At 40.4% G+C, this 15,919-nt stretch overlaps 1 protein-coding gene across 1 annotated transcript; it reads left to right on the plus strand.

Moving 5' to 3' along the window:
• Positions 1-536: 536 nt before the first annotated feature.
• On the plus strand, positions 537-13,669 carry LOC122864241 (zinc fingers and homeoboxes protein 1-like). The gene is made up of 8 exons (XM_044171505.1): positions 537-901; positions 2,186-2,668; positions 4,013-4,639; positions 5,493-5,619; positions 6,594-7,811; positions 7,990-8,121; positions 9,355-9,788; positions 10,911-13,669. Exons 2-7 carry the CDS (start codon positions 2,310-2,312, stop codon positions 9,778-9,780), a joined length of 2,889 nt encoding a protein of 962 aa, XP_044027440.1. The 5' UTR covers positions 537-901; positions 2,186-2,309; the 3' UTR covers positions 9,781-9,788; positions 10,911-13,669.
• Positions 13,670-15,919: the final 2,250 nt, after the last annotated feature.

A 15,919-nucleotide genomic window follows, 5' to 3' on the forward strand; every position in this document is an offset into this window, starting at 1 on the left:
CATAATGTTTGCATACAGAAAGAGCAGGGTTAATATACTAAAATAATCACATTTTAAGATATTTTAAAATGTGTTGTTTTGTTTTCAATGAATATCATAGATTGTCTTTGAAATTTGAGGTCTAATAAAGACAAACCATAGGGTGTTGGTATGATTAAAGTCGTTTATATATTTTATACATGGCATTATTTTGTCATGGTTTCATTTCATTATTTTGTGTGAGAACAAACCATGTAAACGTCAGGAATTTTAGCTATTTCACATGAAATCATACAAACAGTAACATCATAGTCAACCATAATTCCTACAAGGGATTTATTTTTGGTATTTAATGAAATGTTATTGTAGTTTATGTCACTTTTAACTAATATAGCATTTTGTAAAGACATTCTTAATTTTGTTGTCCTCAGTAGTGAGTTGTTTGTGATGTGTTTTTATGTGTTATTATCATTGATATTATTATGTTTTTTCATCTACATAAACTGCTTTTTTGGTGAACACTTTAGTTAAAGCTTTTATTTTGAAATGTTCAATCCGGATATGTTTCTCGGCCGTTGCTTGCTTTTAGCGGCGGTACAAAAATGGCCAACGTCAGATGCGGTGAACTGTCGGTGCCTTTTTTATTAAACTGTCCTTTTTATTAACAAAGCAACAGAGTAAACAATGCGAGTCATAGCGGCGCTAGCTGAAACCGGAGCTAACGGGCGGTAATTAGCTTGTTCCCGGCCGTCAGAGTAGCTCTGTGTCCGGCTGAAGCAGATGGGATCCTCGGTGTATTTGGGTAAAAGGCGGAAGACTGCGTATCAACCAACAGACCGAACCAGAGATGCTATAAAGCTACAGCCGCTAGCCAGCTAACTATTTGTTGCAAGATGCTGGTAAACGGCAGCCGATTCACCAGGTAAACACACACCGAGCTGACAGCAGACTGTTATCGGTGTCTGCGCACGGTCACACACAGCCTCGTATCCGCTGCCACTTGTGGAGAATTGACCCGTTAAACACAACACAGCGCTCAGCTAGCTAACGTTAGCTAGGAGGATGTTGGTATGGCTGTTGTCGTTCCTCTTTCTCTGTTTATTTCTTAAGACAGTAAGCTAGCTGAGAAGTCACAGGACGTTATGACTGGAGTCTGGGCTGTGCAGCTTAACAGCGCTGTGTCTTTTCTCTGTGTGTGTGTGTGTGTGTGTGTGTGTGAGGACAGGAAGTGCATTTTCTGCTGCAGCCTCAGAGTTTGCTTGCAGGAGTTGAAATAAACAGCACGGGAGTGGGACAGTTTGTTCAGTATGAACACGGCTGCAGCCTGCAGGCATCAGTACTTTTACCCACGCTATTTTATCAGTTCATCTTTAAAAGGCCATTCCCCTGATTTTTGCCTGATTTGTCCCATTTACCACACTCACGTGCGATTTACACAACTCACAACAGTCTTTCCAAAGCATACAACAGATTTTATAGATTGTTAAAGATGGATAAGGTCCAGCCACAAAAGAAAAGTGGCCAGAGGAATGTTAATGTAAGATTAGATTATTAAGATAAAAATGGTATATAAGCATGAGCAGTATAAACCACATACACACATGTAGTACAAATATTGATTCTGCTTTGATTATGGCAATATATAACTTAGAGCCCGATCAATAAATTGTTAGGTAGATATTTGCTTGTCACAGTTATGTCAGCCGATATGTATTAAAGAATTGCATTGCAGACATGCCAAAGATATCATCTAGAAACCCACTCAGTACATAACTTTATCACAATTCTTTAAAAACTTGAACAAACTTAAGGGATTCCGATCAAAATGTTTTTCTTATTAAAAATTAATACTGGCCAATATAATTTCATCAGATTTTTTAACTCTGATGTTGATATTGGTATTGCCTCAAAAATCCAGTGTTGGCAAGGCTCTAACAAAAATGAGCAAATACAAAAATCACGATTCTTGATTAATTTAACTTTCCGCTCACGATTCCTTGCATTTGATAGCTTCGTGTAGTTTGTTGTCGTTATTTTGTGTCACCATTTTGTCTGTTTGCACCTGAACACACTGAATGAGCTGAAGGAGAAACCTCTGCAGAGTTTGACTGAACTGATTTAAACATTCCCACGTCTGAATGTGGCCTTAAACAGAACTTTACATATTAGTTTATTATTATTAACTCTGTTGCTTTTTTGTCTTAAGGATTTAAGGATAACACAGGAAACTTTTCGACAGACGACATCCTACTTTATGGAGCCACAACAGGACGACTTGAACTGAGACGGCTTTAATACTCGGCTTGAAACAGCGCTCTTCGGACCTCAGGATGGCGAGCAGGAGGAAATCCACCACACCGTGTATGGTTCCTCCACGAGGAACCGTTGACTCGGATCAGGAGATGGAGGACGTCACAGATACAGCTGAGACAGAGAACAGTAACGGCGTGGCGACCATCTCCTCAGAGGTTTCTGGTCTGTTGGAGGAGCGGGGCGAGGACGCAGATTTCAGACAGGTCTCAGACCACTATCTGGACTCGAACATGGCAGAGGGGGGCTACGAGTGCAAATACTGCAGCTTCCAGACGACAGAGCTCAACCTGTTCACCATGCATGTGGACACGCAGCATCCCGATGTTGTCATCAACACCTCCTACGTCTGCATGGAGTGTGACTACCACACCAAGAGGTATAGTACGTGGGGGCAGGGGAGGCTGTTTACTTCGGTTTTCTTTTGATGCCAAATACCAAAACTCTCAAGATGAAATCTGTCAATGTAAATCACTCTGGATTACAGCATCAGCCAGAAAGCGAATAAGTATATTTCCCAAAATGTCAAAGAATTAATTTAATTCCCAGCTTCTCAAATGAGAGGATTTAATGCTTTTCTATGCTGTTTCTGTTTTACATCATTGTAAATTAAATATCTTTGGTATCTGGCAGCTTTTGATGGGAATATTCAATATTTTTTGTATTTTACAGTTTAAACAATTCATTGATCAGTCAAAAGTAGAATATTAATAGTAAAATATTTGGCTGATTGGTTCAACTCTTGTCTGAATTCGCTAGAACCAACATGAAATTCTCTTCTAAAGAAAAAGATCCCATCAAATAATACTGAACCTAACTGGTTCTGAATATATTTGCACATACACTAGTTTGTGTATTTGTTGAAAAGAAAGTGAAAGTACCTCTAATCAATATTTTTTATATTGACGATGAATCGAAAGACTTGAAAGAGTTGCTCTCTCTCTGCACCATAGCTGTGGTTTAACAATAGTGACTTCACAAACTGTTTAAAGGTCCAGTGTGGAGGATTTAGTGGCATCTAGCCGTGAAATTGCAGATTGCAACCATTTGGAAACCGCTCGCCTCGCCCTCCCCTTCCAAGCATGAAGGAGAAACTACAGTGAAACGGCTCTACCTAGAGCCAGTGTTTAGTTTGTCCGATCTGGGCTACTGTAGAAACATGGCGGCCTCCGTGGAAGGGGACCCGCTCCCTCTGTAGATATAAACAGCTTATTCTAAGGTAACGAAAACACAACAATTCTTATTTTCAGGTGATTATACGCTGATAAATATTAAATTCCATTTCTGCCAATAGCTCCTCCTAAATGTTATTCACTGGAGCTTATACGGGACTTCTTCTCCCACCTAGTTGCCATAATTAATGAACTGAAATTCCTGGCGTATGTTTAAAAAATATGGTGGCTCTTTGACTGAACACAGAACACTTACTTAGTTGTTTCCAGGAACTTTCAACCGTATTGCAGAAACACAGCCTTCTTCAGCGAATGAACTTGCTCAGGTGACTTGAAACAAGAAATTAGTCTTTCATCTTTGTAGAATGACGGGTCGTAGCCAGATTAATTTTGAGCTTTTGGACCCTTCGTTCCATCATGGCTTATGATGTAATATGTGGCGAACCGTTTCTTTAAGAAAATTATTATTTAATCTATATTTGTTACTATACTATATTTTCAATGCTTATTTGTGATAAAAGAGGTATTGAGCAACAGTTCTCCCCCTCTAGTTATGACACTCTGCTGGCCCACAATGCTCGTCTCCACCCGGGCGAGGACAACTTCACACGGACGATGGTGAAGCGAAACAACGAGACCATCTTCCAGCAGACGGTCAACGACCTCACCTTCGATGGCAGCTTTGTCAAAGTGGAGGATGACGAGGCAGAAGAGACGTCCCGCAAAGGCATCGCCCTCAGCAAGACGCCCATCATGAGGATCAAGAGCAGGCCGGAACCCAAGAAGTTCACCGCCTCGCACAAAATGGCCGTCGACGACGTCATCAAAGTGGAAAGCGACGATGAGGATGACGAGAACAAGGAGCCGCCTACGCTCTCTCCCGCCCCGATGACCCCCGCCACAGTCGCCCCTCGCCTCATCCCCGTCTCCACGCCAATGCAAGTGCAGGCCGTCCCGCAGAGCATCCTGGTCAACAGTCCCAACGTGCTGCAGATTAAAGGCAGCTCGGGTGGCGGCGCCGTGCTGCCGCCTGGGACGCTGGCTCAGGTTCTGTCGGCCCTGCAGAACCAGCAGAACAGCACTCAGACGCAGACTCAGCTCCTCATCCCCATCAGCAGCATCCCCACCTACAACACGGCCATGGACAACAACGTCCTGCTGGTCACCGCCTACAACAGGTAACTGCACCTGGGGGGGGGCGGGGCCACGACATTTATTATCTTTCAGTAGAATTCTGTTCTGTCGATAATGGAATAACATGCCAAACATTTACTTGTTCCAGCTTTTCAAATGTGAGGATTTGATGCTTTTCTTTGTGACCACATCTTTTTTACAGTCCCTTTAGGCCAATATGTATAACTTCATAAAGACTCATCCATATCTGCACAAAGCTTGCAAAGTCTTGTTTATTGGTGTTTATAAGGGGGGTGAAATGGCCAAAATCTTCTATCACGGTATATGTAATTTTATATCACAATAATACAGTAATTGTTCTGTAAATTCAATTAAGAAATGGTTTAAAATAACCGTCTGTACTTCATCACATTTGATTATTTTCTTCTTTTATTTGGAACTTCCAAACAAACAAAAACAACTCCTCCTGCTCTGTATTTACAATTTCACTCTCCTCCTCCATGTTTTCTTGTCACTCTCCTCTTCTTCTGCGGCAAACCAGCTCAGAGGTGCATGACCGTTAGAGACACTACGGGATAGGTCCCGCGGTGGACACATTTCTAACGTTGCACGGTATATACCGTCATATCGCCCTGGTGTTTATGTATTGTATCTTGTTTTTATGAGTTTGAAGTTACTTCCAGGGGATGATATGATCTCCTGTAGACTGCAAAACAGACTCCTTGTGTCTCACTGGGTTTCTCTTTGTTAAATGAATGAATAGAAACGGAAACAAAGAACTAAACACCAAGACGGCAGCAATGTGTTTTCAGTAATACAGCCCTTGTTGTTTCCTTTCCTAATTTAACAGCTCTCTTTGCAGAAAACGAACAGTCAGACTCTGATTTTGTGTTGTAGGTTTCCGTATCCCTCGGTGTCGGAGATCATGGGCTTGTCTTCGCAGACAAAGTTCAGCGAGGAGCAGATTAAGGTCTGGTTTTCTGCTCAGAGGCTGAAACACGGAGTCAGCTGGACGCCGGAGGAGGTCGGTGCTTCACAAGATGCTTTCACACCACATCACATCCACACCCTGTTTTAGGCTGCAATTTACACTTTTGTACCTCATGTGGCACGCACGTGATGATTTTCTGATTACTGTGAATGATGGAAAGATGCGTGGAGTCACATTTATTTCCTCATGTGTGGCAAAAAATAAGACTCGTGCAGCCTGCAGGTGACTTTATTTGAAGTGTGATAGTTTCTGTGTCATTGAGATAGAGGAGAAAGCCTAAAAGATGACGTGATTTTTAGCATTTTTTTTATCTGCACATTTGTTTTTATATCAAGTCATCTTGGCATCAGATATAAAGTGTATTCTGAAATATATTTTATGGATCATCCAGTAAAAATAGGATGTGGCTCAGCCTGTAATATCAAAGACCTTCTAACCCCAGAAAGAGTCCAATTACAGCATGAATTTCTTATTTTGGCTTAATTTAAAAACAAGCAACGCTTTGGAATAATGTGCCTGAAGTTGGCAGACTCACAGTCGTTTATCAGATCACTTCATAAAAGTCATTTTTATAGACTTCCTGTAATGTAATGATCTCTTTGATTATGTGACCTTTTTTTTTTTAAAGTGGTGCCTTGCTTTCATTGCTTTTTATCTTATCTCTTCCCAGTTGTTTGGGATTAGTAATAATTTAGTGTCACATGATCCTCATCAGCAGCCAACATGTACAAGACGAGTAACTTAACTCTACTTTTTTGAGTTTGTAAATTATATGTACAATCACTTTATTACACAATCAATTGATCCTGGTTCCATTTTATAGTGTTCATAGCACCAGACGTTATTTTTCTTTTTCCAGAGAGCATCCAGTACTTCTCTCCAGTTATAGACCAGCCCAGCTTTTCATAACCTCTTGATTTATTTGTCTTTCACTCCAGTTAAGATGAAATTAATGTATTAGTGAACTTCAAGCTTAACAGTCTGCTCTTTGGTCCTTCCCTCGGCAGGTGGAGGAGGCGAGGAGGAAGAAGTTTAACGGCACGGTGCAGACCGTCCCTCAGACCATCACCGTCATCCCCGCCAACATCGCTGCAGCCACCAACGGCCTGCAGTCCATCTTCCAGACCTGCCAAATCGTCGGTCAGCCGGGCCTCGTCCTCACTCAGGTGGCCGGTAACAGCAGCACCATGCCGGTCGCCTCTCCCATTACCCTGACAGTCGCAGGTGTCCCCGGCAACCAGCCCAAAGCCGCCGAACCGTCAACGTCAGAATCAAAGACTGAGATGTCGGCCAGCACAGCGCTCAGTTTGGATGCATCGGCAACCAAACCGAAGAAGTCCAAGGAGCAGCTGGCGGAGCTGAAGGCGAGCTACGGCAGGAGGCAGTTCGCCACAGAGGGGGAGATATCGCGACTCATGCAGGTCACCAAACTCTCCAAACGAGCAATAAAGAAGTGGTTCAGCGACACGCGCTACAACCAGAGGAACTCGAAGGATCACCACGGTGTCCTGCTGAGCGAAACCTCGTCTAGCAGAGCGGCAACGCCAGGAGGAGGCAGAGGAGGAAGGCACAGCAGCGGCAGCCTTAACGACAGCAACAACAGCGACAACAACGCCACCATTGTCATCGACTCCAGTGACGACGCCAGCGATTCCTCCCCGACTTCTGCCAACGTCATGGGGTCGTTCGGTTCCTCCAGCGACCCGCGGGTCAAATTCCGCCATGCCTTCCCTGACTTCACGCCGCAGAAGTTCAAGGAAAAGACTCCGGAGCAGCTGTTCATCCTGGAGGCCAGCTTCCAGAAATCAGACACGCCCTCGGACGAGGAGCTGAGCCGGCTGCGTGCGGAGACGAAGTTGACGCGACGTGAGGTGGACGCTTGGTTCACTGAGAGGCGGAAAATGCCTTCAGGGGCACAGTCAAAGGACGATGACGTGGAGGGGGACGGCGAGAAGGGGAAACCAGCTGCTGTGCCTTCATCCTCGGCTCAGGAGAGGCAGACAACGCCACCCGTTGGCAGGAAGACCATGAAGAAGACGCCAGAGCAGCTCCACATCCTGAAGAAGGCCTTCGTCCGCACACAGTGGCCCACGCCCGAGGAGTACGACCAGATGGCGGAGGACAGCGGTCTGCCGAGGACGTACATCGTCAACTGGTTCGGAGACACACGCTACGCCTGCAAGAACAGCAACCTGAAGTGGTACTACCTCTACCAGAGTGGAAAGGTAAAAGTGTTTGTGTTAATTATTATACCATAAGACATTTTCTGTGTATGAACTCTTAATGTTTGTGATATTTTTAAAGAGCAGCAGTAGAACATTTGTTAGAAGAACAGTCACAGTGATAGTTGCACTTCTTTAGAGCACTTTGACTGTATTAATAAATAAATGTAATGGATTTAAGGTGGACGAGGCGCTGAACGGTGGAGCTAAGAGCCAGAAGAAGTCCAGGAAGCGTTTCCGTGGTTGGTCCAGGAGGACACGCCGGCCGTATCCCTGCAAACGCTCTCCACAGGGGGGCGCCACCGCCATCAAGGTCTGTGTGTGCGATATACACTCCCTTACCAGTTTATTAGGAGTTCACATGCTCATTTCATGGGATCTTTAAGTGTTACAAATGCTTTTCATAATACTTTACTACTTATTATAGAGACTCTAAATTAATCAAGCAACATAAAGTCATGATGATAGACTTGGGCACACAAATGAAATTACTATCGATATTCTGTAGTTCCAGGATGTGTTTAAGCCAGCGTCACACAAAAAGTGCCTTCCAACAACTGATGTCTTATTTACATTTTTTGTCTTATGTATTTAACGTGTGTAGAATAGAAGACAAAACATTGTAGCCATTAATGTCGGAGTTACAGTAATTTATGAACAGCAGACACTCGACATGATTAATCCATCAACTATTTTGATGATTGATTAATTGTTTCAGTCATTCCTCAAGCAGAAATTGTGAAAAAAAAAAGTCAAACATTATCTGGTTCCAACTTCTCCAGTGAGAAACTTTACTATGATTTATAAAACAAAGAAAAGCAGCTGAATGTCTAAGTTTTGGACTTTTGGTGGAACAAAACAAGACATTTGAAGATGTTACCTGGGACTCTGGGAAGTTTAATGTTTTCGCTATGTTTTTGACATTTCATAGAGTAAACGAATAATCAATTAAGAAAATAATGGTTAGTTGCATTGATTGACTTTGATCAAAATTCGGATGACGTGTTGTTGGGTAGCTTGCTAGCTAACAAGATACAACACGTACTGTAACAATATTTAATTTTTATTTAGGGCAGAGGCTAGTAGTGTTCCCCTGCTTCCAGTCATGGTAAATGTAATTTTTAATTGCAATATCATGATATAGAAAATCTCAAACTCAGTTGAGACACTTTTTACAAATCCAGTCACTAAAATATTTTATCACATTAATGCAAAAATCTTGTAAATATAATATTGCCATGAATTAGATCTGCTCTCTGATTATTGCCCACAATGGAGTAATACAACCAGAGTTATTACAGATACTTCTGTATATATGTTATGGCAAAATCTCCATTTTACTAAAACTGGAACAACAAATGAAACGTTGCAAATTTGGTGCTTTTATACAAAGTGAATCACCGTACACAGAAATTAATATCAATCGTCTCATCTAGATCCTGATAAGACAGCGTATTTCTCTAAATGTCAGAGTTTTCCTTATACTTTTTAACGTAAAGTATGTATTTACGTTATTGCTGAGGTTTTTAATGTCTCCCTCCTGCAGGTGAAGTCCGGTAAGGCGTTTCTGAAGGACTACTACCTCAAACACCGGGCCCTGAGTGAGAAAGATCTGGACGATCTGGTGGCCAAGTCCAGCATGAGCTACGAGCAGGTGAGGGACTGGTTCTCTGAGACCGCCAGGAGGGTGGAGGAGGGCAAGGAGCCCTTCAGTGATGAGGGGGAGGAAGAGGAGGACGAGGAAGAAGAAGAAGAGGAGGAGGAAGAGGCAGCAGAGCATGGAGACAGTGAAGGAGAGATGGAGGTGAAAGAACAAGGAGAGGAGGCCACTGACGACGACTGCAACGAGGAAGAAGAAGAGGAGGAGGAGAAGGAGGAGGAAGCCGAGGAGAAGGTGGAGGACGGCGAAACGATACAGGAGGAATCTGAAGGTGTCGGCCAATCACAGCCTCAGGCAGAGGAGCAGACATGAGCAGACAGGTGAGTGTCAGACTGGAGTGACTTTGATCTGCATGTCAGCTACACTGCGCAGGTTTGCATTTAGTTCATTTAGATTCACACAACTGTAAGTAAACAGAAGTTACATGTAAGAATAAGAAAATTTTATTTATATAGCACATTGATCTAACAGAAGGACGGTAAAACTTGTTCAAATAGCTCTTCATCTACAGAGACTGAAAACAAGTGCAGTTGAATTCCTGCAACAAATACAAAGAGGTTAAATTTCAGCTTTCCTCTTGCTATCCAACATTCACACAGTGGGCACTTTGACAAGTTAAAATTGGTAGATTAATTGATCAACAATTTTGATTAGCTGTCATTTTATTAAGCAAAAATAAACAAACAAACATTCTCTGTTTGCAATCGTAAACTGTTTGTCGACAAAACAAGATGTTTTAAGACATCGACTTGCACTCTAGGAAATTCCAAAAATAAAATTGATTATGAATGAGCATTAAACAGGAATAAATTTAAAATACAGCAGAACTGAATGTGAAGTTGACATCCGTTAAGAGGGTAAATATTTCTGAACAGTGTTTCAGATACGTAGCTACAGTCATTATCACCAGGTAATTTACTGAAGTATCACATAAGGCACATAATCTTGTGATCAAGTAGATATATCGGGCTAAGCAACGTAGTCCAGACGTCCTTCTCCACCAGCTCCTCCTAGGGGATCCTGAGGCGTGTTCTGGGGTCTCCTACCAGTTGGACTTGCCCAGAAAAACCTCCAAGGAGTTTCCTCTGTAAGGTGTCTGGGCTCCGACGGGGTGAGGAGCTCCGACATCTGGAGGGAATTCGGAGTCGAGCCGCTGCTCCTGCTCATCGAAAGGAGCCGGTTTAGGTGGTCCGGGCATCAGGATGCCTTCCTTTGGAGGTTTTCTGGGCACGTCCAACTGGTAGGAGGCCCAGAACACGCTGGAGAGATTAAGTAGATAGAATAAGTTACATTCTTTTAATGTGTACATAAAATGCAGTCTCATATTGTAGGTTTATTTGGTGCGTTTAATGCTGTTAACACTGTATATATCAGGTCAGCAGGGATTTCAGTAATGCATTATATCTGAATTAATTTGTTTTTCCTTTTCTTGTATTCCACAGCATTAATGTTGCTTCCCCCACTTTGGAGACAACATGGAGGACGATATGAGTCAGTGTTTCTCAGCTTGTGGGTCGGGACCCAAAGACGGCCGGACGGAGTCACAGCTCAGATGGATGACGTGTTACGACAGGTTTGTGCCTTGGAGATGAACTTTGGGTCCTGATGCAGCTGAGAAGCACTGAGGTGACGGAGCTGAATAAATGGACAAAGCGTCAGGATATAGTTTGTTTCTGCTGATGAACTGTGGGGACCAACCCAACGTGCAGGGCGACGCCTCTCACCAAACGTCAGCACGAGAGTAAGTTCTGGCTTTGCTCCTGTACAAATAACAAGGCTTTTATTCTGGCCTTTTGTCATATTTCTTACAATGAAAAAAAAAAAAATCCAAAACATTTCTAAGAGGTGAGGCCTCACATGGATTTCTCTTGAATATAAAATAACTTTTTTCAGAATATCAGACCTTTTTTCTCTCAAGGGAACGTCCTCTCCCCAAACCCAACACAGAAAACATTTTGCTGTTCTGAAAGAAAAAGGTTTTTAAAACCATACTTTTTTTGTGAATAGACAAATTAGTGCCATTCTGTTTTCTAAGTTTTTGTTTTAAAATTAAAAAAAAAAAAAAAAATCTGTGCTGGAATTAATTCCACGTCAACATTTTAACTTTTTGTATATATTTTTTTCAAGTGATTTGTTAAGTCTGAACGACAATATAATGGGGACTGAATCCATTATACTATTATGAGTTATTTTCTTTATGGTGATAATTTCCATGTCAGCAGGTGTTTGGGTCCATTCAGTTTCAATGACATCAGTTCAGTTTGTGAATTTAACACACAGATCACAAAAAGGGAAAATCCACCTTAAAACTCTTCATTAAACAATTGGTGCATATTTAGCGTTGTTAAAATGTCTAACCAGAGTTATTAATAACTACATAGTGGACTTAAGTTAACGACCATCCATTGTACACCACATTTATAGTTGCATTGTGGGATCATTGAACAGTTATTTACCATCATAAATGCACAGAAAACTTCCGAAACAGCCAAACTAATATTAGAGTTTTTGAGACTCTAAAATCCAATAATATATTAACATTTTTATTAAATATAATTCCTAAATTTGGAACTGAGACCAAAATATGTACAGAGGACATTTAACAGTGTAAAAATAAACGTATCAGTGCTCTCTGGTGGACAAACTCTGTAACGGTTTCTAATAAACTTCAGACATATATACTGATATAATCAATGATACTGTATCGGTCAGGCTTTAAGTTCGACAGCTGATGAATGATCAGCATAGTGTCGGGATTTAGTTTTTGACTTTGCCACTGGACACACTCGTGCCAGTTTATTAGGTACACCTAGGCGCGTTATAATGTTCAGTTTCTGTTGATTCAACTGTATGATCATTTTGGAGGATGTCGTTGGGCGTGATGGTGACTTCCAAACATGCCGATTTGGTCCGACAGAACTGGTTTACTAAAACAGTCCAGATCATGAAACTTGTTTCTATCCAGGTAGAGTTCGGCACACTTTACTTTCAATTATTACTGTTTCTCTCTGTTACACCATGACCGGCTTTCTACACACTCACCTCCTTTGACTGAAAGCAGCAAGTTCAAGGGTCTTCTGAGGCTTGTTGAAAGGCATTCTGGGAAATGTAGGAACTCTGGTGGAAATAGAATAGGCAGAGAGAGAGACAGGGTTCACCAAAATGATGGAAAATACAACAAAACACAAATCATGAACTAAAACCCTCAGCGAATGTTACAAAATAAAAGATGTGTTTTGAAGGTGGATTTTTCCTTTGACGTCCAGCTCCACATGAAGGCTCTGAGAAGACTTTTTAGAAGCCATTTTAGACTCGTTCCCAAATAGTTTTTTATTTGGGTGAGGGTCTTTTTAAACAACAAGCAGATTTATCAGAGTTGATCAGCTTGAAAGGGAGATGAACCCAAATACTGTTTGTGTCCTTGTCCAAAAGAAAACAAAAAAGGCATGTGTGCTCTTCTTCAGGAAACAGGCAACTTTACCTCAGTCAGTTAAGCTACAAACTCGGTAAGATTGTGACATTTACAATTTACAGTTTTCTTTTTTCTAGAGAATTAAATACTGTATGCATGAAAATACAAGTACACAATAATAATTATGTCTTTCAGATGGCGTTTTTTTTTTTTGTCCTCGCCACCAAAGTAAGTGAATATCTTTAAAAAGAAAAAAGAAGACATAGTTATTAGTGCATTTATTTGCTCAAATACGGGTGAACTAGTAAACAATATCTTTCAGGTTTTCCACAAGAATTACAGACGATATTTTAGGGACGAGAAACCACAAGCACTTGGCTCGGTTCCCACGGGAACATTTTAACTTTTCATATGTGGGGGTAAAAAAAGAAATAAGCTTTTATTTTGCTTTTCTCTGCTCTCTCTTCCTGTGTTTACTGAACCGTGTAGGACTCTGTTAGGATATGCAAACATTAAAGAACAATCAGCAGGTAGAGTGGTAGTGAATTGTCAAATCAGCTTCTCTTCGATTGGGTTTTTTTAAGTGATTTCATCAGCGACGTGGGATCCTTATATGAGCTCTGTAATTTTGCAAAGTTACGCCTTTCTGCCATTCTTTAAATTGCTTTAATAGCCAACAGTTTTTAGTAGTTAATTTATTTATTATTATTATTATTATTATTATTATATCTGGACTGTCATGGATATGTTTTTATGTCTGCAAGCAAAGAAATAAAAAGTGAAAAAACAGGTTTGATTCAGCTGCTGTTTTGTTTTATAGACTAATTTTAATCTTCGTGCTTTGACAAAGACATTTAAAAACTGAAGGTTACTCAATCACTGCACTTAGGTGCAATTTTGAGGTCTTTGTGCTGGAGTATTTACATTTTATGCTACTTTATGAAACAATTAGTCGATTAATCAATCAACAAAATCTGTTTTTGACTGTTGGTCCATGTTCAGATGTCACCGGGGCTCTGGGACATTATTATGGCTACTTTTCACTATTTTCTTACATTTTATAGACAAAATGATTGAATGGTCAAGGAAATAAGTGGCAGATTAATAAATATTTTAAATAGTAGCCACTGTGAAAATGTCTTGACATCTCTTGTTTTCAGTCTAAATGAAACAATAAACAATAAAACAAAGAAAAGCAGCAAATCCTCCCATTTAATAAGCTGGAACCGGAGAAAGTTGGGATGATGTTTGTGCTTGAAAAACGATCAAAACTTGTTGCTGATTAATTCTGTGTCATGTAACTGACTGATCAATTGACAAATCGTTTGAGCTCCAAACATTTTATTTTTTTAAGAGGGAAGTATTTTACTTTTTACTTGATTACATTTATTTGACAGTTAAATAAAACAAACTAATTTAGATAACTGGTAAATCATTAAAAATGTTAAACGCCAGTAATTTACTGTTTCCAGCACTTTTTATTGAATTGGGGCTGCAACTAACGATTCTTTTCTTAATTAAATCGATAACTTGTTTAGTCTATAAAATGTCAGAAAATAGTGAAAAATGTGAATCCCAGTTTCTCAGAGTCTGAGGTGACGTCTAAAACTGAAAGATACTCAGTTTACGATGATTTAAAACAAATGCAGGAAATATTCTTCAACAATTAATCGATTATCAAAATTGCTAATTAATAATGTTTTATTGTTGTAGCAAGCGATGCACCGATTGTGAAATTCTGGGCCGATACCGATGTTTATTCCCCCTTTTGTGCTGGGAAACAAAAATATTCATTATTAAAAAAAAATAACTGAACTGTCATTCCACCCTTCATCACACCATCTTTGAACGAGCATAAATTCAATCAATTTATGAAACAACCTTTAAGATAACCGTCTTTCACATGGAAAAGATGATTTTTTTGGAAAAATAACTGCTTCATAAGCATTTTTAGCTGCTTTACGACAAATATAAATAAGCCAGCGCAAAATTGATACGACAGATAAACATCAGCCACTGCCATCGGTGAACGTCATCCTTTGTGGTGACTATCGGTGCATCCCTAGTTGTAGCTCTGAATTGAATATCTGGACAAAACAAGTAAGACAGAGATGATATCACGTTAGGATTTGGGAACTTCTGGTCATTTTTTTTTTTACTATTTTCTGACATTTTGTAGACTAAATGATTGAATAGGAGACCCCCCCCACCCCCTTTTTTTAGCTTTTGCTTATAGAGCTGACATGCTTTTGTGTAAATTTAATTACCTGATAGAGACACCTGGTCTCCAAAACTCAGTCCAACCAGCGTTCAGCTTTGGTCAGGAGGAGGTCACAGGAAACACTTGGACAAATTCAGCTGGTCTAACTGTCTCTGTGCTGATCTGGAAACAGAAACAGGCTTGAGATGCTGCTCGGACTCTCTTATTTGACATAGTTTCATCTGAACTAAAAAGCCCGCAACATCAAGTTGCATTCAACAAGTGGCAAAAAATATCTGACTCTAATCTGATGAATGAATCTGTGCTACAGTGACAGTGAACCACACATGCTCGCCACCCGGTAATCACCCCAGTATTAAAAATAAATAAATAAAAAACTCCTGTCTCTGATGCTTAATGAAACCAGAGAGGAGAAATTAGATTTCTGCTCTTTAGAAGAAAGTGTAGATTACATTTTTGTCGTTCACATTCAACACCTCTGGTTGGTCGGAAACGAAAAGAAAATGTCTTCAAAATGTGATTTAAGATTAAACAGTTCAAAGTTACCAAAAAAAATTAAATAATTCCCATTGGTGATGAAGTCAAATTGCTTGTTTTACCTGACCAAAAGGTATTTAGTATACTATCATAAAACAGAGAAAAGCAGCAAGTCTTCACATCAAAGAAGCTGCAACATTGAAAAATAAAATAATAAATCAGTAAATCACGAGATGATTAATTTTCTGATCGACTAATCGCTTTAGCTAGAGATATCTGGCTCTAAGAACTGGAATTTAGTTTGTGCCGATTATCGCATTTAAACATTTCAACTGAAACAC

Source organism: Siniperca chuatsi, linkage group LG17 (genome assembly GCF_020085105.1).
Source record: "Siniperca chuatsi isolate FFG_IHB_CAS linkage group LG17, ASM2008510v1, whole genome shotgun sequence".
Classification (NCBI taxonomy): Eukaryota; Metazoa; Chordata; class Actinopteri; order Centrarchiformes; family Sinipercidae; genus Siniperca; species Siniperca chuatsi.